Source organism: Electrophorus electricus, chromosome 20 (assembly GCF_013358815.1).
Source record: "Electrophorus electricus isolate fEleEle1 chromosome 20, fEleEle1.pri, whole genome shotgun sequence".
Lineage (NCBI taxonomy): Eukaryota > Metazoa > Chordata > Actinopteri > Gymnotiformes > Gymnotidae > Electrophorus > Electrophorus electricus.
The window spans coordinates 15,403,338-15,424,083 of NC_049554.1; the positions used below are offsets into that span (position 1 = coordinate 15,403,338).

The window sequence follows — 20,746 nt, forward strand, 5'->3', positions numbered from 1 at the left end:
CAGCCACTACTGGTGCACATTTAATCAGCCACTACTGGTGCACGTTTAAATGTAAATCCCTTGTCTTATGTTGCACACACGCGCACACACACAATTTCACAGATATACAGGCTTATATATACTTTGATTGTTTGGTAGTCCTAACCACTGGCGTCATGCCTTACCTGCACTTGATAAGATTTTGTAAACCTTGGTCACTCAGTGACTTATCTAGATGAAACTCAGGCATGTTTCATTCACTTTCTACAATGTACTTTTCATGGTCTCATATTAAACATTAAAGTTTATTAAAGCTTACACACACACACACACACACACACACACACACTTCATCAGTCTGCGTTTCCTTTCTGTCTTCTGTTCAGCCATCATCATGCAGTGTTGGGGATATGTGAGAGTGTGTGTCAAATCTCTGCATCTCACTCGGTTATAGAAACACTAGAGTGTGATTGCGTGGCCTACTGGACTTTGATTTTGTACAATATGGCTGTTTTTTGTTTGGTTTGTTTGTTTTTTATGAACAGCAAGAAAAAAAAACCATTCTGAACCCAAAGATGTTCCTAGACCCTGTTTATCTGATGAGTTTGATTGGTAAATTGATGAATGCTAAAAAAAAATGAACAAATGTGAACTCACTCTCTCATATCTAGATGCAACGATTGTTGTTTTGGTGAATATGTCAGAGGACTGTGTGAAGATGTCAGTTGCAAATCTGCATGTGAACTAGCAATGATGCCTAACTGGGCCTCTGTTTCTGACTGTACAACAGTAAAACAGAGAACGTGTATGTGTCTACCAACTTCTTAGTTCATGTACACAGACATAAGGCCAGTTATGCCTTAGACTATGAATTGGAACCAATGTGTAGCATTTTCAAGAAGTAATTATTCGCAAAGGGCTTATGTACCCACACTCACACACGACTACACACTCACACATACCCACGTGCATGTTTAACACTCTGAAATGCGTCTCACATTGATGGACACTCTTGGAGAACAAAGAGTAAGAATCATAAACTTTGTCTTTATGATGGGTTGGCTCTTCCACTGACATCACGCTTTTCATCTGAAAGAATCTCAAAAGATCTGAGCAGTGACTGATTGAACTGCATGTGCCTGTTAAGACACGCTCCTCTGCCCAAAACAAAACTCATCCTCTGAACCTGTATTCATTGTGCAATGGTCACACTATATACGTGGTAGACCCCACCCCCTACACAGTCCCAAGCAGACGCACGCTTTCTTGCCTGATGCGCAGTGGTCTGGCATGATGGTTGTCGTTCTTGTCATTGTCAGGCAGAGCAGACGTTGGGACTCGGCTGTGAGTGACTACAGCTCAGCTTTATGGAACAGGCGCCCAGTACAGAAGAAAAGAACCAAACCTTTGTGCTTGTTTTGGTTCGGCGGCGTGCAAGAGGTCAGGATGCATTATGAACCGCGACTAATGTGGATTCTCCAGATCGCGCTGACATGGAAAGCGTGTGCAAGCTTGTGATGAGGAGTAAGGGATGTTTTGTTGGTCACCACTAGGGGGTGTAGTGTTGTGGGTTTTCTGAAAATGGCACAAAATGTCGAACCGTTCATACTCCATGCTGATCAGGGGCCAGTTTTTCAGAAGTTAGCTGGATAAGCCTGGGTTTCTGCACTGGATTCAGTCTTTATGTTTAGTTGTTTTGTGGGATACTTCAGGAATTTAAGACAATCTTAAAAAATAACCAATCAGTAATTTTTGAATGACTCGCCCCAGGAAACAGTCAGTCTAAGCTAAATTAATAAAACATGAATGCAGTAATATTTTTTCCCTTCTGATTGTTCAGTCTGTATGAGCATGTTACAACATATCTACAAGTATTCCACTGGACAATAATGCACATAACTAGTTACAGATGATCCAGGGATAGTAAATCGGTTAAATACAAATTAAATATTTTTCACAGAATTGGACTACTGCTCTGTGGGACTCATTTGACTTTGTATTTAAAAAGCCCACATATTTTACTAGATAAAGCCACCCTGACATATGGTTTCATCAAGTACAAATTAATATTTACACTAGGCAATGCAGTGCAAAGGTAAGATTTTCTTGCCTAAATGTAAAATACAGTACAGTACATTTAACCAATAGCAGCACAGTACAACAATCTGAGAGCAGGTGTAAGTATGCCACAGCTGCCAAGACCCAACTGACTTATTTACATCAGCATCTGAATCAGATTCCTGAACACCAGAGAACTAAAATTACTGACAAGCAAACCAACCGAAAAATGTTACGTTTTTTGAGAAATAAATGAAAAAGATTACCAGTTTAAAAAGACAAGACTGATTTTATTTATACTCCTGAACCAGAATATACAAAGCAGTGGTCAAAAAAGCAACCAAAACACAATCATTAAAAAAAGAAATAATTGCTTCGAGGACTGAGAACATCAGTTGCCAGCATGTTCAGCTTTAGGCTGTTATGATCCTGCCATCCCTGTACAAAACAAACCGTCCAGACCAAATAAATCAAACTGTACATAAGGATATGAAAAGGTATAATCTTCTTGGAATGCATATGAAACAAAAGACCAAAAACATTAAGATTTAAGAGGGGTTAATTAACATGACAGAAGCCAGTCAAAGGGACAAGGCATCTTTTTCAACTAGGCGCAGTAACAAGACCCTTTCAATTGTGTAAGCCATCTGCTGTTCTGACAGATCAGCTAAGCCAGGGATTAACTACTAGCAGCACAAACAGTCAGGATTAAACACTGTCCATTAGCCCCTGCTTAAAACTTTATCTTTGGTCTTTAGTGAATCAGCTATCACTCATGAAAACGTTTGAACATGAAGAGAAAGGGCACAGCGGCTTTTGAGAGTATCTGCTGTCAAAAAGAAAAAACAAACCAAAAAACAAAACACAAAAAAGTAGAATATGTGCTTGCAAACTTATGGACAAAATATGAAAGTTATTTTACCGTCATTTTATAAAAGGGTCATAAAATGTTGCTTTTATACCAATAAATAACATTTTACAAAAAGGGAAGGGGTCATGTTATATGCTTCAGTGCACTGGAATATCTTGGAAGGGGTGTGTGAGTGGAACCAGAATGTCTGTAAAACACACGCAGAAGCACACACTCTACTAGGTCAGACTGACCACACAGATGGAGCTACTTTGGCCAGCAGAGGCGTTAGGCTTTCACTTCAGCTTCCGTGGACTCTCCATTCTCATCTGTCTTCTGTTTCTTTGTTTCAACTGACTCCTGAGGACAGAAGAGATGAGATTTGACGAGAGACAGCCAGAACCGTTGGTGATACAGCTCTCAGGAAACACACTGAAGCAGGCAAACAGCGTTTACAAACAGACCTCTTCATCCGCTGGACGTTTCACCGCCTGACTATCTGCCTCATCTTCCGCAGCCTTCTCCACGGCACTCTCCTGCTCTGAGGCTGCTGCCCAACAGAGGTTTCGGTTATTTATTTCTGATTTCAACCAACATAACACTATATTAATAACTCATAAAGGGTTAATGACTTACGCTCCTCAGCTTCCTTTTCCTCTTTGTTGGTTTCTTCATGAGAAGCACCGTTGGTCTGAGAGAGAATGTTTTGCCATAATTATTTGCCATGTATTAAAGAAAACAAAACACAACAATTAAATGACCCAAGTTGTTTTTCCCCAACAAGTACCTTCATTCTGAGTCACTTTCTCTGAAGTGATAATGTACATGACTAACTGTGACTGTCATATGTTGTGGGAGGCTCACTAATGAAATTCCACATTACCCAAGATATCACACTGCTTACAGTAACAGGCAAACAGCAGAAACTAACACCATCTCTGCCTTAGCTACATCTGTGGCACTTCTCAAACCTAAACAAAGAGCGTATAGCAGCAGAGGGGGGATGGGCTCTCCAACACCTGCAAGATGAGTGGCAAGTGGGTAACAAAAGCTCCAGCGATGGGGAAAACCCCCCTGTGCATTACTCACTGTTGTTCCACTGCCATTGGCAGGTGCATCCCCACTGCCGTTCTCTTTCGCGACCTCCTCGACCTCTTCTACCGCGTCTTTTTTTTCCTTCAGCTCCTAAAATAGTTACAACGGTCACTGGAAAAAAAACAGTCTTGCAAACATCGTAGGTACATGTTTATTAAACGTTCATAAGGGTGTTTGTTGCGATTTCCCTGTCAATTATTTATAGCTATGAATTAGCAAACTGTTTCTGAGTGGAAGTTTATTTCCTCTCTCCGCCCACAAGGAGCATCAACGTCATAACCACAGAGCACAACCGCTGGCGCATAGCTTAGCTAACCTAGCTCCCCTAGCCGGGATAACTAGCGGGTGAGCCTGCACTAGCTTCTTTAAAAACACAGCACAGAATTAACCAAACAGCGCCGACCGTGAGAACTGTCGACCGTCCATTTAAAAATTTCTGAACGGCTAATTTTCGTGTCCTCTTTGAAATTTGTGCTCTGGTATAAATAGGTGTAACTGTCTATTTTTATATTCAGTAAGTATGGTTGGTAATATAGATAATATTTCGGATATCATTCGTCGTATATGATGAACAGTTCGCTGTTTTCCACCATTTAATCAAATACCCTTCGCGAACCGACAGCTCGAGACGCATCTTCTTCCACACACGCGGCGCGTGCCCGAGATGGAGACAAAAGACGCGTGGCCATAGCGCGCGCTCTAAAACAGACGGATTCCCGCCCATTCAGCAGGGATCAGCGCGCGAGCTCACAAAAGAATCCGCTGAAGGCTTTTGGTCAAACCACCGAGGTTAGCGTTGCAGGCACTGAGGCCGGAGCAAAGCTCTTCTCAAACACTTTAAAGTGTATGGCTAAGATTACAACACACAATGTTTCGCTTCATTATTCCCTCGGTACATATAAATGTTAGGCATAACGCCTAATAACCACGTCTAAATGAGCGATACTGAACTGGTTAACGTACCGCGCTCGTGAGCGTTAGCTTAGCTGTGCTAGCCAGGCACATTTCTGTTCCGCTGACAGGATTTCCGAAGACTGCTACCTGGATAATAAAATGGTTTCGCTAGCTAGATAACGTTAGCTAGCAGATAACAGACAGCGAGGCTAACGCTGACCGCACATCCTTCGACTCTGTATCCGTATTGTTTGACTACACGGAAAACCTACTTTCACGACAGCCTAACGCCTCGTTAACTCACCATAACCTTACTTCTATTTTCTGACAATTTGCTGATTTCTTCCTAAACTTACCTTTGCAGTAATCTCTGGGGCAGTGGTCGTATCTACAGCAGTATCGGCCATGGTTGCTTATGTGTGGAGAATAAGAGTGAAAATAATTAAAAAGTTGTGAAAATGACTAGCGTGTTTAGAGAATGAGGTAGGACGCAGAGAGCCGTGAGGAAGGCGAGTGAATCAAAAACGCCTCAACCTGAGGACTGAACGCCGTCTCTGTGACGAAGCTAACCGCTGTGATATCTGATTGGATAGGAGAATGCATCACAACATTTCGGTCACTATTATTGGAGGAGGTAATGTTACCTCGCTTTAAAGCCCGCCTTAACGCCCCTCCCCCTTGAAAATTGGCTCTCGTCTTCTGATTGGTGGAATATTACATGTGGGCGTTTACCCGGTCTTTTACAAAACGCGCTGGCGTCAGTGTATGTTTGTGTCCTTCAGAGACGGGTCAAGTAAATATGAGTTAGTCGCTTATAATGTATCTTATTTTAACATCTTGTCATCATTTCAGTTTTACGTTGTGTGTTTAAACCAATGTCTCGCATAATCATATAAACAATATTATGGTTACAGCTTATACCTAGCCTAACATTAAACAAAAAAATAACTTTCGCTCTTTCCTACTAACTTGTATCAGCCTGCACAGCTGATGAAGGACCTCCGTCCGAAACGTCCTGTTTCTCTGGAAACCCTGTGCACTTTACTACAATTTTAAATATCTATCTATCTATCTATCTATCTATCTATCTATCTATCTATCTATCTATCTATCTATCTATCTATCTATCTATCTATCTTGTCATTGCTCAATACAAGTACAAGGCAACGAAATGCAGTTTCGTTTTATATATATATAAAAAGATCTGTTGCAAATCAGTTGCTTAGTCTTTGTATAACCATGCTTGTGGTGAGTTGTCATTGAGTCTACATGCACAGACCCAACAACTGTGGTTTCTTTGTTTACAGCCACTGTTTCATTAGCATGTTGTGTGTAAAGGCTATTGTGACACAAATGGGGATGCACCAGGCAGCTGCTCTGTTCCCAATCAGATCCACACGTCCATGCTATCTCTCCCTCGCAGTCCACACCAAAGGGCCCCCCTCTAGAATATTATTAGAGGCAGAAATATCACCGTTCTTTCATCTGGTTCTGTGCCAGGGCAAATGCAACTTACTTGTTGCACAAGGAGTTCGTTGGGCTTCATGTCATTTGACCCCATTTCCTCTCTGGTGTTCACAGATAGTGTCAAGTCGTAGTAGTTATGGTAATCTCTGGGAGGTCAAGGTACAGCCTTTATTTCAACAGTCTTGATCTTTTTCAAAATATAGAATCTTTGCTTTAGATTCCATTGGTTAACAAAGATTTTGTCCCATGGAAAAATATTTCATTAGCATGTGCATAAAGGCTAATGTACTGTATTACCTGTATTTTTGCATATATATATATATATATATATATATATATATATATATATATATATATAAACAAATACACACAGAAACATCTGTGCTGAGTATAGGATGGAAATTCCAAGGTCTAAATGTGATACACCACCAAAGGGGGTGGAAAATGACCGTGCTAAGATCCTGTGGGACTTTCAGATACAGACAGAAAAGATGGTAATTGCTATCCATCCAGCCATAGTAGTGATGGATAAACAGCAGAAGAGGGCCATAGTGATAGATGTGGCAATCCCAAGTGATATCAACATCAGGAAAAAGGAACATGAAAAGCTTAACAAATACCAACGGCTAAAAGAACAGCTGGAAAAGATGTGGAGAGTGGAGGCAACGGTTGTTCCCGTGGTAATCGGAGCACTAGGTGAACCCCGGACTGGGAGATCGGCTACAGCAGACCCCAGGAACAACATCAGAGATTTCAGCCCAGAAGAGTGCAGTCCTGGGAACAGTTAAGATACCACACCTCAACACCCTTCTGTTCCCAAGAAACAGAATATTTCAGATAGAGGTTCTTCATCAGCTGTGCAAGAAAAGTGCTTCAATATATATAAATATTGTTCTAGTATACTTGGAAGTATGGAAATGTGCTACAAAGGAAAATGGACCCTAACCCCCAACCCTCTATGTTAGCAGATATAGGAGCAATAGCATCACCCACCACCTTGGTGATTAGCATTTATAGTGTTAGGAACTAAAAATGTAAATCTTGTACTCTTTGGCATTTCAAACTTGTAACTACAACTGCTCAAATTATATCTCCTAACCATCTTTCCAAAGACGACCATAGGTTTTACAAAGAAATGAATATAATTACTCCTGCTGAAGGTTGGTTGTAATGACAAACAGGTATGAAAGCCTTTAATGGACTAGATGTATTGTGAACATGTATGGAAGCACAAGCTTGTGTGTTGTGCCTGGACACAGGTCTACATGTGGAGATGGCGGCATTTAGGGCTTCAGCAAGAGATGAATTAAATCACATAAAGCCTCTTGTTTGTTCTCAGACATAAACGGAGTGGAACATGTTCTGTATACAGAGAGGCTCTTTCATTTAGGAAATGAAGAACATATGTGGAGTGTGGCACACTGAAGCAGCCGTCTGCAGGACGAGGGCCGTGCTCTGTTTGCTGCACAGATCCAGACAAGTAGCCGTCAGTTTGGAGAAGAAAAAGCAGAGCTCAGCTCCAACATTACTCATTTGCTGCCAGTGGAAAAATGAGAGCAATGGGAGAGGATGGAGGCTTTGTTAGGTCATTTCCTGTAGTGCTTTTCCCCCAGTATATCCACAGCCTGTCTACTGGCTCGATTAGTTTCCATGGATACTGGATCACATCCAAAAAATCGCCTGCTGGTCTTTAGTGCTGGTGAGTTTTTGTTTTTTTGATGTTGATGATGTTGATGAGGGAGGAGTTGAGAATAAGTGTGTTTGCTGAGGCAGGGATAAGAGGGAAAAAAAGAATTCCCTTCTTAGGTAATCTACTATTAGAAGTTTACAGCACTTACAGCTTCTCTATTGTTCCTACTACCAAATAGTCCACTTTGAATTTGGCTTGGAGGTTACCAATTATTTATACTAACAAATATTACATGATTCAACCCTCAAATTAAAAGTTGACACAGTGGTCATATTTACGTTGCTCCATGCATAAGATGAAATGTTACCAATTTAAAGACACCACACACATAAAACTGGGCCCACACCAAAAACTCAATAGAGCAAGCTTTTAAAGTTTTTTAAATCTCATCAAAAAGGTGGCTCATGTTCATTCAGTTACAGCAACAATTAGTTAATTTATAAGTGTGTGTGACATAATGTTTTCATTGAAACATCAAATGCTGGATTAAAGATTTCTCTGGAAATTAGACAGGGTTGTACCACAGAAAGTCACATTGGCTGTGTACCACAGATCATGAAAGAATGTGTGCGACTCGTAATAGCAAATATTGTAGGCCTTGTGCATTGCTCTGAGACATCCTGCCCGGTCTAAAATTGGTCCTAGTTATGACTATGCTAGTTTACCTAGTGTTGTTGGGAATTTATTGGCTGTATCTTTCAGGGTCAAAGAGTACGTATATTCTGTAGTCTAGGCAACCAAATGACACCCTGGCTGCAAAACAACCTAAACCTGAGCTTGGCCTTATATTTCCTGGACAACCTTGGAATTTTCTAATCAGACATTAAGTCTGTAATGTCCCCTTAGGCAATACGAGAGAGCATTTAACAATTACACCCTGGTTTGGAGACAAAGGGCTGAAACCTGACCCATGGAATGCTTCAGTGTCAAGGGGAGGGGCATTCGGAAGTCAGAGGTCAGGATTTAGAAGGAAAGGGGTCAGGATAACTGGAAAAACCATAGTGCATTAAGTGCAAACTGAGTCTCAAGGAGAACCATTCATTCATCATGGCCCTGCGGTCTGCACCAGACAGTGCTGCATCACATCCTCCAATTATACATAGTGTTACCATGTCATGTCATTTCTTTGGTGTTATTTCTTTGCATTCCACTGAGTTTAATGTGTGAACACAGTAGTCATCTTCAGCTCAGCCTCGTTTCCTAAGCAGAGACGGACATCTTAACCAAAGATGATATGGTATGTGGTCACTTAACCCCCATCCTCAGCAGTCACGCCCACTGGAAGACACTGCGTAATGCTTGAGGGATGTTCTCTGCACTGGAAATGATCATAACAGGACAGGGATTGAGATTAGAATTAGAATGCATCACTTTAGAAAGTAGCTACCAAACTGTAAGAAGCTAAATACAACATATTGTCTTTTTAAAGTCACTGCTATGTACAGTTGTAAAAGAACAGATGTTTAATCTAGTCTGAGTGTCCTAGAGAACTGTACCCTCGGTCTCCCCCCACTCACCTCACCCTGCTGGTGGAAATTTCCATTGATTTGGAGTGAGGAGGGCCCTCTCCTTTTACCTGCACTCCACACCCACACCATGTCTTACTATTTTTTCTTCTTCATCAGAGACACAGCAGATGGGCCATTGGTCTAAGTGTCCAAACAATGTCAGCTACAACTCTTCTCTCTGCAGGCCATAGCTTGTGCACAGAACTGATTAGGGTTCTTTCAATTCCAGTGGCCCTGTTTGAACATGTAGCTGTTTGCATTTACAGTTTCAGGCCTTGGGTGCTAAAACATGGCATTAGTATACTGTACTTTGGAATTCATAGCCTGCAGTGGAGCTATGTCCCTTTGAAGGCTCAGTCAACATGCAGGAACGAGAGGTTTATGAGTTCCTGAGTCTTGGTTGTTCGCAGTCTGTCAGAAGGTTTACAGCAGGCCCTGCACAAGGGAATCACTGGATTGCCTAATAATCCAGATGGATTGCCTAATAATCCAGATGGCAAATTAGCATTTTTTTTCCTCTGAGCTCCAGATGACTTTTCCCTTTGCATCTGAAGCTTCTAGACCCCACCAAAAAAAACCTCAAACAAAAACTCAAAACAGTTTTTCAGCTTCACTACTTAGATGTTTCCATTTTTGCAGTAATCTTATATTATAAAGGGGCAGGTGTTATATTGTATTAGGTGATAAACCCTCTTTCACATCCCCAAATAAGATGTGTGTGTGTTTGTGTCTTTATATGTAATGTGTGTATCACTATGTATGCAACTGTTTGTGGCAGCCACTGTACACAGCATGAGAGATCAACATCTTGATGGGGGGATATTGAAGCATTACAGAAAACAAAGAGAGTTGACATGAAGTATGAGTGCCAACAGCCGGCTGCACCGACCGTAGTTCCATTGTAGAGCTTCAACAAAGAACCATCTGCCCAGCAAACAGCACTAAGAAGAGAGAGAGAGAGAGAGAGAGAGAGAGAGAGAGAGAGAGAGAGAGAGAGAGAGAGAGAGAGAGAGAGAGAGAGAGAGAGAGAGAGAGAGAGAGAGAGACAAGGGACTTGCTCAGGGGAGGGACTTTCAGTGAACACTACAGTCTGTTAAGAGGTCTCTGGGTGTGTGATGAGGTAACTGTATGTGGTTAAGGGCAAACCAGTGAAGTCCTCAAAGTGAAGGCCTATGCATGGTTAGTAAAATGGAGTACTGCCGAACATCTTTTAAGTGTGCATTTCCAGCATATGGTTCAATAAAAATCTTTAAAACTCAGAGGGACAATTTCATTTGAATTGTTTTACCAGTGCCGACCAGTTTGTTTCACACAATATATGTACATGCATGTATTCTACTGCCTGAGTACCCTCTCTCCTATTAACTTGTAATTAGTTCTTTAAATTCCACTTTTCATGACTAACATTAACAGTTTTAGCATTGAAAGTTTGAAGTCATAAGCTGACGAGCTGTATTTAAATATCAATAGTATCAAGAGATTTTTTGTTGTATTGATAGTCTATCAGAATTTGAATATGTTTTAATCAAGCTTGTAAAAGAGGGCCTTTCATAGCAAAAAATATTCTTGTAATGCTGATTATTAAGTTACTTGGATACTTAAAGTGATTTTTTTCAAGCAACATCCAACATTCACTACCTGTTCAATTTAATAAATAATATGCCATCTTTTTTTTAATACATTTTTGTAAAGTCACATTTTGACCTTTGAAATTATAGATAAAGGTTTTGAAAATATTGTTTGCTTCTGAAAGTCATGTACGTTTGTGAGCAATTTAGAAACAAAAAATATGTAAAACTGAATACAATGCATTTAAACAATTATAAAACGAATTCTGCATTATTTCAATAGTTTGTCTGAAGCTTTAAGAGCAGTAACATTTTACTCATCTGGAAGCTGCTCTTATCCAGAGCACCTTACAGTTTCAGTCATGTTACAGAGATATGTGAGTATAGGACTCTTGCCCAAGGACTTTTATTGTAGTACACAGTATTTACCCAGAAGGGGTTTGAACCACAGTCGAGACAACATTGTTACCTACTCCACTATACCAACCAGAAGAAATAAGAAAAAAGAGGTTTGCATCGATTGAATATCCGGAAATATTTCATGCCTTTTAATAACAAATAGCACTTTTTGCATCTGTTACCGGCGAAATACTTCTGAAAGAAAACGCTGAAGCTTAGGAATGGAGTTGTTAAACTTTTGTCTATGGATATATTTGACAGAATCAAGAAATCGGTCACATACTCAAGATAAGGTAGCCTAGTAATATGACATCTCAAGAGTCATCTTAAGGGTAAATGCGCGATCAGCGATTTGAATATGAGGCAAACCAGGTCTTTCCAAAATGTTAGAGAAAATGCATTAAAATCGTCTAAGGTTATGCATGTTTATTGTCACACTTTCTGTCTATAAGTTCTATACAAGCTAGAGTTAATTTAGTCTATGCGATTAACCTTGCTACTTTTCAGCAAATGAGTTATGACCATCAGAACTGGAAAACTGTATAGTCAAACTGCTCATAGGATAAACCTTTATCAAAAATATCTGAAATACAGTTAATGATGCCAACCTTTATGATGCCAATTAGCACGTGTATAATGAACAGACTGAAAAGATCATTCTGCAACACCAGGAGCCTGCGAATGATTGCCTAGCAACAGAAGGTCTCTTACTAGGGTTTAATGGTTTGCTGAATTACTATTACTGCCATCTAGTGGAGGGAGCAGAGGCGGCAGCTGCACCTCATAACCTTCAGAAAAGGTTCGAGTGTCCTGAGAACGATATGTTAGACTGCGAAAAACGCGCTGGGTGATATCAGAAAACGTGAAGGCAGATAGAGCATGCAGAGGACGGTAACGAAGGCGCATTCATGCGTGGTGAAATCTATGCAAATGAATGTTTAACTCAGATAAGTTAAATAATAAGACAAAAAAAATCCTGACTGATTTAGCCTCACGTTTTAAAAGAAAACAGAACATATTAAACCTGAGAATTGCAAGGAACCGTCCCGAGGGAAGCTATCGTAGCGCAGCTTAGAGAAATAAAAAATAGTTGGCCTTCTCCCAACGAAAAGAAACGCGCGGTGGACGGATGCAGCGAGCGAGGGCTTATAGAGCTGTTCAGAGACTTGAAGATGTCCAGAGGCTGCGCTTCTCTGCCCAGGCCTCCAGAACCGCGATGATCGTACAGAGAAAGAACGTAGTTAGGTGTTTACCTTTTGAATCTTTCACACAAATTACCTCTTAAACATTTAAGAGAAATGCCGTGTTTGGTCAGCGAGAACAACAACAAAAGCGAAAAAATGTAATGGCTTAAAGTAATTTAATTTAAAGCTTAATGACTGATAACCTCACTTCGCTAAACCAGTGACATGCGAACTATGCGTGCGCGAATTCTTTAATTAAGAAGTTTACATGTGGAGGACCTGACTGAGGCAGAATTAAAGCACATAAAGCACCGGATAAAAGCCCCCCGGATCTGTGTGAGTGAGGATAAGGCACCCGAGCAGTGGAGAGGGCGAGACACAAACCAACAGGATATAGTGCAGAGATAAGGGCGCGTGGGTGAGGGCTTTGCGCGCGGAGCCTGCGCGTTTGCTCGTGCGAGTGTGTGCTTGTGGCAGCACTGGTTGGGAGGGTTAGTCGGGTTAACTGGAGATAAAGTAGACTGATGCACGGCAAGGCAGGCTAACAGAGAGAGAACACCGCAGGATAAAAGATGGAGGCGCCGAGAGAGAAAATCACGGCATAGGGAGAGTGTGTCAGTGGGCAGTCAGTTGTTGCGCTGGGTTCGTGTGTTCTCTGATTGGCCGAGCTGTCGCAGTGTGGGCGGGCCCACTGTGTGGGTGTGTTCTTTGATTGGCCGAGCTGTCGCAGTGTGGGCGGGCTCACTGAGTGGGCGACCTGGCGGCATTGTCAGGATGAGGAAATGAGCCTGTCGTGATAAAGGGGGAAGGGTTGTCGTGGCAACGCACCGTGCCGTGTGCACAGACCGTTTCTGTAGAAGCGGGGGGGTAACAGACGGGTCACATTTCAAAGCAAACATCCATTCTGCCTTATCTGCTGATCTGTTTTCGTAGGCACAAAGCAAGGAAGGAAAGCGTCTTTTAAATGAACTCCATATTTACTATAGCCTGTACTGCACTGTTCATTACTACCTTCAGAATTCAGCTTCCTCGTTTCTCTGTGAACAGATTATTACTATACATGGAGTTTTTAGAGGTCAGGCTTCACTCTTCCACACACACACTCACATGCCCTCACATAAAGAGTGCTGGTTAGATTGTAAAAGTTTAGTTGATCGAGACTTCGGGCTGTCAGTAAGCATCGCCTGGAGCGCTAGTAAACTTCAGTGAGCTCAGGGGGAAGATACAGGCCCTATTTAGTCATTCGCCACATTATGTTATTCGAATGGACTGCTTAAAATAACCAGTTGGGACTTTTGTAAATCAGCGGTTATTTTGTAAGTGATACTGAAATATACACTGAAAATAGCTTATTGTTTGGAATAATTGAATGCATTTACCAGAACAATAGCATATAATAATGGGCTTTACAGAAATAGCCTACTGACAAGCGAAATTATTGCTTCTTTAACTGGTTATTTAACTCGTGGCATGGAGTTTAAAATAAATGATAAACTGAATGAACTGACTCATTAAATAAACTGATTTCAATACATGATAAGCTTATAACTAAATGTTATATATGACAGCAAAGGTATATACTGCCCCCTTCAGTTCCGTTGGTGAACTGCAATTATCCATCTGTAAGCACTTTGAATTGCCACTTTGTACAGAGCTCAAAGCTCTAGAGAGTGGTGTCTTTGGCTGGTGAGAGTGCCGAGTTTGGAAAATTTTTCCTCTTTGCCTCTCTCAGCAGAGAATCCTCCTTCTTTACGAAGAACCTGCAGAAAGACAGACTTAGACTTAAAACCACAAGCTACATCAAATGAAGCACTTTTGTTTTTTCCAGTATGTGTTTCTTACGATATTCATGATACGCTGCCGAAGTTCTTCCTGGGTCAAAGGCCGGTCATCCTCATCTGTGAACAGTGACTCTTCAGAGTCATTGTCTTCCCTGGAACATTGCATGCACATGCAACACAACACAGAGTTTTCCCCCAAAGGTTTCATTTACAGCATCAATAATTTGGCATTTAGAAAGCATACTCCTTGCTCACATCATCCCATGCTATGATGGTGCAAGCGAGCTCTTACCCAGTACCAGCAGGCCGAATGACAGCTGTCTCTTTCTGCAGCTCTGGATTCTGTCCCAGCAGGCACTGAGCCACCATCTTTGGGTCATAATCCTTCTCCAGGTCCTGTTTTATCACACAGATCTGGACAATTTATCTTCTAGCAAATGTAATCTACTTAAACAAGATACAGACACTCTTCTTCATGGTCTTGAAATGTAAATATCTATGGCTACTGTTAACCTGAATTAATAGAGGCCTGTATTCCTCAGAACAGACAAAGTCACTATGCTTCAACTCTGGTAAATCTTACATTAGAAAGCCTTAGTTAACTGTTTTCAAACTAGCTAATTTTTGTCCAGACCCTAGTGTGAGTGGTGTGTGTGGCAGGAACTGAACGGGGAGTAGAGACCTCTATCCACCTAGCTAGTGTCCACCAACAAGTGTTTAGGCAAACTGTTGCTACAGTAAATTACCTGGGTTACACTCTCCCTGTCTAAACCATATGAGACTCTGGATGCATTACCACACCACCACAAGTAAATTCCCCACCCTTGGGAAACAGTAGAGTGCCACCAGCCTCTAGGTACAGAAAAACTGATGAATTAAATCTCCCGCAGTACAGTTGTACCAGCAACACTCACTACTGTGTCACCGCCATGTCAGTGCCACTGGTCCAGTGGTCCAGATTAGAGGGTGGCTTAGAGGTTATGGCAGGTATCAGATGGACTGCCATCTATATACCTATAAAGCTAGGAAGGTGAACCGAGTAAAAGGTGTTTCTAAAGGCTGAGTGAGTACAGTTAGGGGGTGGTGTTTCTAATGAAGTGGCCAGTGAACAAAGCAGTTGTGTAGCGTGTGGGTCTTGTTCCATCGCTGTGGGACCTTGGAGTTGAGAAAGGCCTGCAGTGTAAGCAGCTGGCTGGTCCTCTGTTCCACCAGACTCAGGTAGCTCATGATACTGCTGTCTCTGATCCTGGACGAAGAGTCCAGCCAGTCGTCCACCATCGCGTGGTCGCAGTTGATCTTAATGAAGATGCTGTTCACTCCTACAACACAATGCCGGAGGTTCTTATTTCAGTCACCAGGAATGTCTGATCAGATCAGATGTGTGTTTTGGTGGACTGGTTGGAAATCTTCAAAGACTAGATAGAACGTCTGTATTACAGAATATTCTTCCAGTATATTTGGATAAAGGAACACATCACCAGAAAATGATAGCGCAGTAATGAATGCCAGCTAAAAGAGCGTAGAAGGATCATGAAAATGAGATCATATTAGGTGATCACTATCAGCTTTCATTAATTACTAGCATTTTTTGCATTCTTGGGGAAGTACACCTTTAAGAACATGTGTGTGGTGTACTGATCCTCAAGACAGATCCGAGGTTCTGTCACTTTTGTGTTTCCTCCCACCTGTTTTGATCTGATCGAGAACTTTGCCGATGATGTTGGCCTGGGCTTCGTACTCCAGGGCGTGAGACTCTGCCTCCCTCTGCTGCTCCTCCACCTGCTTCAGGGCCATGTGATGCTCCTCCACCTGCCTCACACCCTCCACCCGAAACCTCTCCATCTCCTCTTTGATCTGGCTCGGTGTGGACGGACAGGCACATGGGTGAGTGCTGCTCGGGGCTCAGCACGCCGACAGTGGTGGACACTGGGAAACAGGTTGTTTCAGGTGTGCTCAGCAGAGCTACTGACCTGGCTGATTTCATCCCGCAAAGTTTCAGCTTGTGTGTTCTGCTCATTTACATAATTGAAGAGAGCAAAGTTCTTATCCTCAACTGCGGGGAGAGTAAACATATTACAACACGTCACAAGCTTTTCTTTACAATAACTTAAAGCTTTTTAAATTAGTACTCAAGACTGAGTATTTGATAGATGATCAAATACTCTGATAGATCCCACTCTGGTCTTTATGAGTATTTGAAAGTCTCTGATAGACCCCACTCTGGTGTTTATGAGTATTTGAAAATGTCTGATAGACCACACTGTGGTCTTTAGCTCCATTTGGGGAAATTTTGGTTTTGCACAGCAAGACTGTGGAATTCATCCAGCTATATTTAAAAAAAACTTCTTAAATGTATTAATTTACCACATTTGAATTTACTGTTTTGATTTAATGTGTGTAACAACAACATCATGACAACAGCAGCAACAACAAATAATTATTATTATCCGTTAAAACAATTACAAGCATATATTGTTCTCCAAGTCCATGTCCATGCTAAATCTGATCCGTGGACACCATTCTCAGCTGGTAGGCAGGTGTGCAGGAATGCTCACCCTGAAGGAATCGGTTCACCAGTTTTTCCAGATCCTCCTCTTCTGTCACCTTCTGAATACGCTGGAAAACGTCCTCGAGTGTTTCCATGCTTTCCTCCCCAGAGTCTGCCCTCTGCTGCGCCTTCAGTTCTGTCATCATCATCATCATCATCATTGCCGCCATGTCCAGTATCTAAATAGCTCAAGGGCTCAGAGGCTCCTCTTTGCTTCTCACCTTGTCTACGAATGAGCTCCTGCGTGTTGCCACGGTTACTTCTTTCTTTGGACTTGGTGGTCATGAACTCTCTGAGGTGCCGCTCATGGGTGATCACCCTCTCAAGCTCCTTTACTTCTGAGCTGTACTGTGCCAGGTCTTTCACGGCCTTCTCCTTCATCATCATCATCTTCGACTGGGCCTCCAATCTGAAGAGTGGAACACACACACGCACTCACACACACACACACACACACACACACACACACATACAAACACCCACAGAATTAGAGTCTGCAAGTTGCATAACCTTGCATAAACTTGTGGATTATTCTCAAAATTCTTTGCGATGGTTTAGTGTCACATCTTGACATATCCACACAGGGGTGCTTTCATAATCTTTTCCTCCAAACAGAACTGAGTGAATTTCTTTCACCTGGCATCATAAGCTGCTGTCGATGTGCTGATGACATCGCCTGCTTCCCTCCGAACCTCCTGCAGCTCCTTATGCATATAAAAGATTATACATGAACCTTCATCCACCCACACCCTCCTCCTCCACTTCCCCAACTCTGACACTGTCCCAGTGCCCTGACCTTGTCCAGCTTGTGGTAGAGCTGCTGGAAGCGCAGTCTCTCCACCCGCAGGGTCTCCAACTCCTCCCGCAGGTGCCTGTTCCGGGTCAGCTGCTGGTTAAAGCGAACAAGAGCCTGTACGAGGCACAACCAAACAAGGAAAAACCTCAGCGAGACAAACCAAGACAAACACTCTTATGTCTTTATTAGCACATGAGTGAGTGGCCTCATAGGCATAATGCTAATTACACTGGGCAACGAAATAAACTTGTTTTTTGTTTTTGCAAACTAAAATAGGTGGACCTCGTAGTGCTTTTTATGCTGAGATTGAATCTGTCTTAGAAATGTCCATCACGTATAGGTAAAATGGGAACAACCCCAGAAACGGATAGTAAGGGGTCTCCCTGGGGTAGTTGAGAGGGCTAGTCCCCTTGTGTTGTGTTGCCACTTTAATGAGAGTAAAGGCCACCAGAACTGGACCCAATCATAAATAGAAGGAGAAAAAATGAACAATAAAAAAAGAGAAACAGGTACAGTAGAGTAGCGTGGAGGAACAAGAGAGTAGAGTAGGGGGGACCACAGTGCATAACACCACCCACTACACTACTGTGACTGTGAGGTACTCTGCACTTGTGAGGTGTTCGAGTAGAGTAGAGAAAAGTAGATAAAACGTTGATCTCAGACAATAGAGAGAAAGTGCTACACCTAAGAAGATGAAATGGTATTACAGACGTGAAGAATCACTCAGCCCAGAAGATGTTGGAATCAAAGCAAACACTGAGTGTATGAGAGAGGTTCACTCAAACCACTGCACAAGAGAGGAAGAGGGCAGAGGGCAGAGGTCATTGGTCTGAACCTCTCCGCCATCAGAGAACCCAACAGATAGAACAGCTCTCATAGCTCTCAACAGAACAGATAGAGAGCTCTCATAGGAAATATGCCACAGGAAATACAATTACCGGCAGTGCTAGTAGCAGGATGTAACTGATACCAAGGCTTGCCAAAGAGTGACCTTTGCAAGGCCGTTAAATAAACGAGATCACTTGCAGATGATCGCCCTGATTACTGATTAACAGTGTGTGGCCTCCCTCTAGTGGCCAGTGGCCCACACTGCAGGCGGCCCATTACAGTATGGTTTTTAAGTGACAGGACAATTCAACTTTACATTAAATATAAGTTACCTAAACCAGCCAGTATGGCACAGGAGTATGCACAATCAGCCCTTAGTTGCTGATTTCAGGCCAGCATTAATTTCTCCTATAAAAATCTATGTTTAGAATTTAAACAGTGAAACTGATCCTAGAACAGCACACTGACTATAACTGTTTGCAGCAACAGAAGCTGCCATGCTGCATCTCACCCGGTCCAGTTTGTTCTCCAGTGTGCAAGTGGCCTTCCGGGTGTGTCGCACTAGAGACTGCTGGGTACTCGAGGCACTGACCTCTCCTTTTCTCAGCTCGGCCAGTTTCTTTTCAACATTCAGTATCTAGCAACAAAACACACACACAAACCCAGACACTGTAGTTCTAGAGTCCAGAAATATGAGAGCAGGTAAGACTGAATATTGCCCAGACTTTGTGACACATCATTTCAAAATAACAACAAAACAGTGTTGCAGAAGGACACAGAAAAATAAATGTTGTGTTGCCTCGGTTTATGTTTCATAACCTTAAGAGTTAAAGATGTTTAGTAGCTATGAGATGTCCACGGCACTTCCAGTCTGTGTTTTATGTTTTAAATGACTCACGCTGCAGAAAATGACTGAATGGTTTTGTGTTTGTGTGTGTTTGTGAGTGTTCAGTCTTTTGTATTTGTGTGCGTGTGTGTGTCCACCTCTTTCTCCAGCTCTGTCTGACTGCGGCGCTCCTGCTCCAGTTCCTCCTGCAGCTCATTGCCCTGGGTCAGGAGTGAACGCAGTCGCCGGCCATTCTGGTCATCACTCAGCCTGTGAGCGTCACTGTCCGACACACACAGTCTCTTCTGCAACTCCTCCTGCTCCTTGCGTAGCTTCTCCATCTCCAGACTGCAAACACACACACACAGACACACACAGTGAGCTCCCATGATTGTGTGTGGGAGGTGCAGTGTTGGGCGTGTAGTGGGATCTCTGACCGTTGTTTGCGGAGGATCTCCTGGGACTGGATGCTGTACGCCTGACGATCTCCTTCCATGATGCGAAACTGCCTCTGGAGTTTCCCTATCTCTGTCTCCGCTGTGGTGCACACACACACACACACACACACACACACACAGACATACAAAGCTTCTTTAACTAAACCCGGGTTTGAATGGTAGCGCAGTAGTCACACTTTTAAATTGATGTCTCATAGTCACGTATTTGTCAGTTCATACCAATTCCATCAAAATCCATTTCACTGCTGTCAGAGTGAACACTTGTTGCTGATCGTCCACGCGGCATGTCGACAGGAAAAAACACTGTAGATAAAACCACTGTGAAGATATCGAATAATTTTAAAGCCACCTGGAAAATCACAGTGTGTGTGTGTGTGAGAGAGAGAGAGTAAGAGTGAGAGCGCCAAGGAAGAAACACAGGTGTAAAAGTAAGCAGTTATGTGCCAAAGCCACAGTTTTGAATATTGCCAAGTCAGAGTTATTTACTGTGTATGTTTCATCAAGCTTTTGTGTACAGGAATATCACGCGTTACTAGGGTTGCCACTTCTGACAACACCCTGGACACTGTCCTACTGAAACTACCTGCATGTGTCGGGTGATTTATGGTGGGCTTTTACATTGTTTTGCATGGTCGTCCAAAGCGGTTTTGCCCTGGTGTTTAGTTTTAATCGTGTCGGGAACAAAAACCTTCAAACTGCGGCGAAAGCCTCCTTACCTTAACAACGCTGATCAAACGCACTGCCCTGCCGCCTCCACACGCTCCAGACACACGTTGTTAGCAACCGTATCCATGGTGACAAAGCTACACTCGCGAGG

General features: G+C 42.5%; 3 protein-coding genes across 9 annotated transcripts in view; 1 reads left to right on the plus strand and 2 right to left on the minus strand.

The window, feature by feature from the left end:
- slc45a1 (solute carrier family 45 member 1) overlaps window positions 1-2,517 on the plus strand; it is an 8,942-nt gene extending 6,425 nt beyond the window's left edge. The window contains exons 9-10 of one of the 3 annotated variants that reach the window (XM_027017526.2): window positions 1-51; window positions 1,299-2,517. The exon at window positions 1-51 is cut by the window's left edge and continues 249 nt beyond it. In XM_027017526.2, coding sequence (XP_026873327.2) covers window positions 1-24 — 24 coding nt within the window. In that variant the 3' untranslated portion in view covers window positions 25-51; window positions 1,299-2,517. The other 2 variants (XM_027017527.2, XM_027017525.2) reach the window with 2 other exon arrangements.
- On the minus strand, window positions 2,307-5,413 carry si:ch211-222l21.1 (prothymosin alpha). 3 transcript variants are annotated; one of them, XM_027017530.2, is made up of 6 exons: window positions 5,233-5,413; window positions 3,977-4,072; window positions 3,524-3,578; window positions 3,352-3,437; window positions 3,142-3,247; window positions 2,307-2,475 (listed from the first exon to the last, which is right to left on the minus strand). In XM_027017530.2, exons 1-5 carry the CDS (start codon window positions 5,281-5,283, stop codon window positions 3,176-3,178), a joined length of 360 nt encoding a protein of 119 aa, XP_026873331.1. In that variant the 5' UTR covers window positions 5,284-5,413; the 3' UTR covers window positions 2,307-2,475; window positions 3,142-3,175. The 3 variants fall into 3 exon arrangements, with proteins under 3 accessions (XP_026873331.1, XP_026873329.1, XP_026873332.1); XM_027017528.2 differs by having other exon boundaries at window positions 2,307-3,247; XM_027017531.2 differs by having other exon boundaries at window positions 2,307-3,247; window positions 3,352-3,434; window positions 5,233-5,412.
- A 7,081-nt stretch (window positions 5,414-12,494) lies between these two features.
- Window positions 12,495-20,712, minus strand: ccdc114 (coiled-coil domain containing 114). Of its 3 annotated transcripts, none has more exons than XM_027017532.2 (15): window positions 20,646-20,712; window positions 20,149-20,232; window positions 19,909-20,008; window positions 19,630-19,819; window positions 19,157-19,282; window positions 17,818-17,931; window positions 17,658-17,725; window positions 17,243-17,430; window positions 17,029-17,157; window positions 16,444-16,526; window positions 16,159-16,327; window positions 15,629-15,792; window positions 14,766-14,869; window positions 14,535-14,625; window positions 12,495-14,452 (listed from the first exon to the last, which is right to left on the minus strand). In XM_027017532.2, the coding sequence occupies exons 2-15, from the start codon at window positions 20,213-20,215 to the stop codon at window positions 14,348-14,350; spliced, it is 1,698 nt and encodes a 565-aa protein (XP_026873333.1). In that variant the 5' UTR covers window positions 20,216-20,232; window positions 20,646-20,712; the 3' UTR covers window positions 12,495-14,347. The 3 variants fall into 3 exon arrangements, with proteins under 3 accessions (XP_026873333.1, XP_026873334.1, XP_026873335.1); XM_027017533.2 differs by having other exon boundaries at window positions 20,149-20,247; window positions 20,646-20,693; XM_027017534.2 differs by having other exon boundaries at window positions 20,149-20,278; window positions 20,646-20,668.
- Between the last annotated feature and the right edge of the window lie 34 nt (window positions 20,713-20,746).

What these genes read in the sequence shown, in the direction of transcription:
- si:ch211-222l21.1 (XM_027017530.2), bottom strand. Translation starts at nt 5,283, where the DNA reads ATGGCCGATACTGCTGTAGATACGACCACTGCCCCAGAGATTACTGCA. An exon ending in CCCCAGAGATTACTGCAAAG is followed by an intron (nt 4,073 to 5,232) that starts GTAAGTTTAGGA and finishes TAACTATTTTAG; the next exon opens with GAGCTGAAGGAAAAAAAAGA. An exon ending in AACGTCCAGCGGATGAAGAG is followed by an intron (nt 3,248 to 3,351) that starts GTCTGTTTGTAA and finishes TTCTGTCCTCAG; the next exon opens with GAGTCAGTTGAAACAAAGAA.
- ccdc114 (XM_027017532.2), bottom strand. Translation starts at nt 20,215, where the DNA reads ATGCCGCGTGGACGATCAGCAACAAGTGTTCACTCTGACAGCAGTGAA. An exon ending in GGTGAACCGATTCCTTCAGG is followed by an intron (nt 16,527 to 17,028) that starts GTGAGCATTCCT and finishes CTCTCCCCGCAG; the next exon opens with TTGAGGATAAGAACTTTGCT. An exon ending in AGGCCTTTCTCAACTCCAAG is followed by an intron (nt 14,870 to 15,628) that starts GTCCCACAGCGA and finishes GTGATAAAACAG; the next exon opens with GACCTGGAGAAGGATTATGA.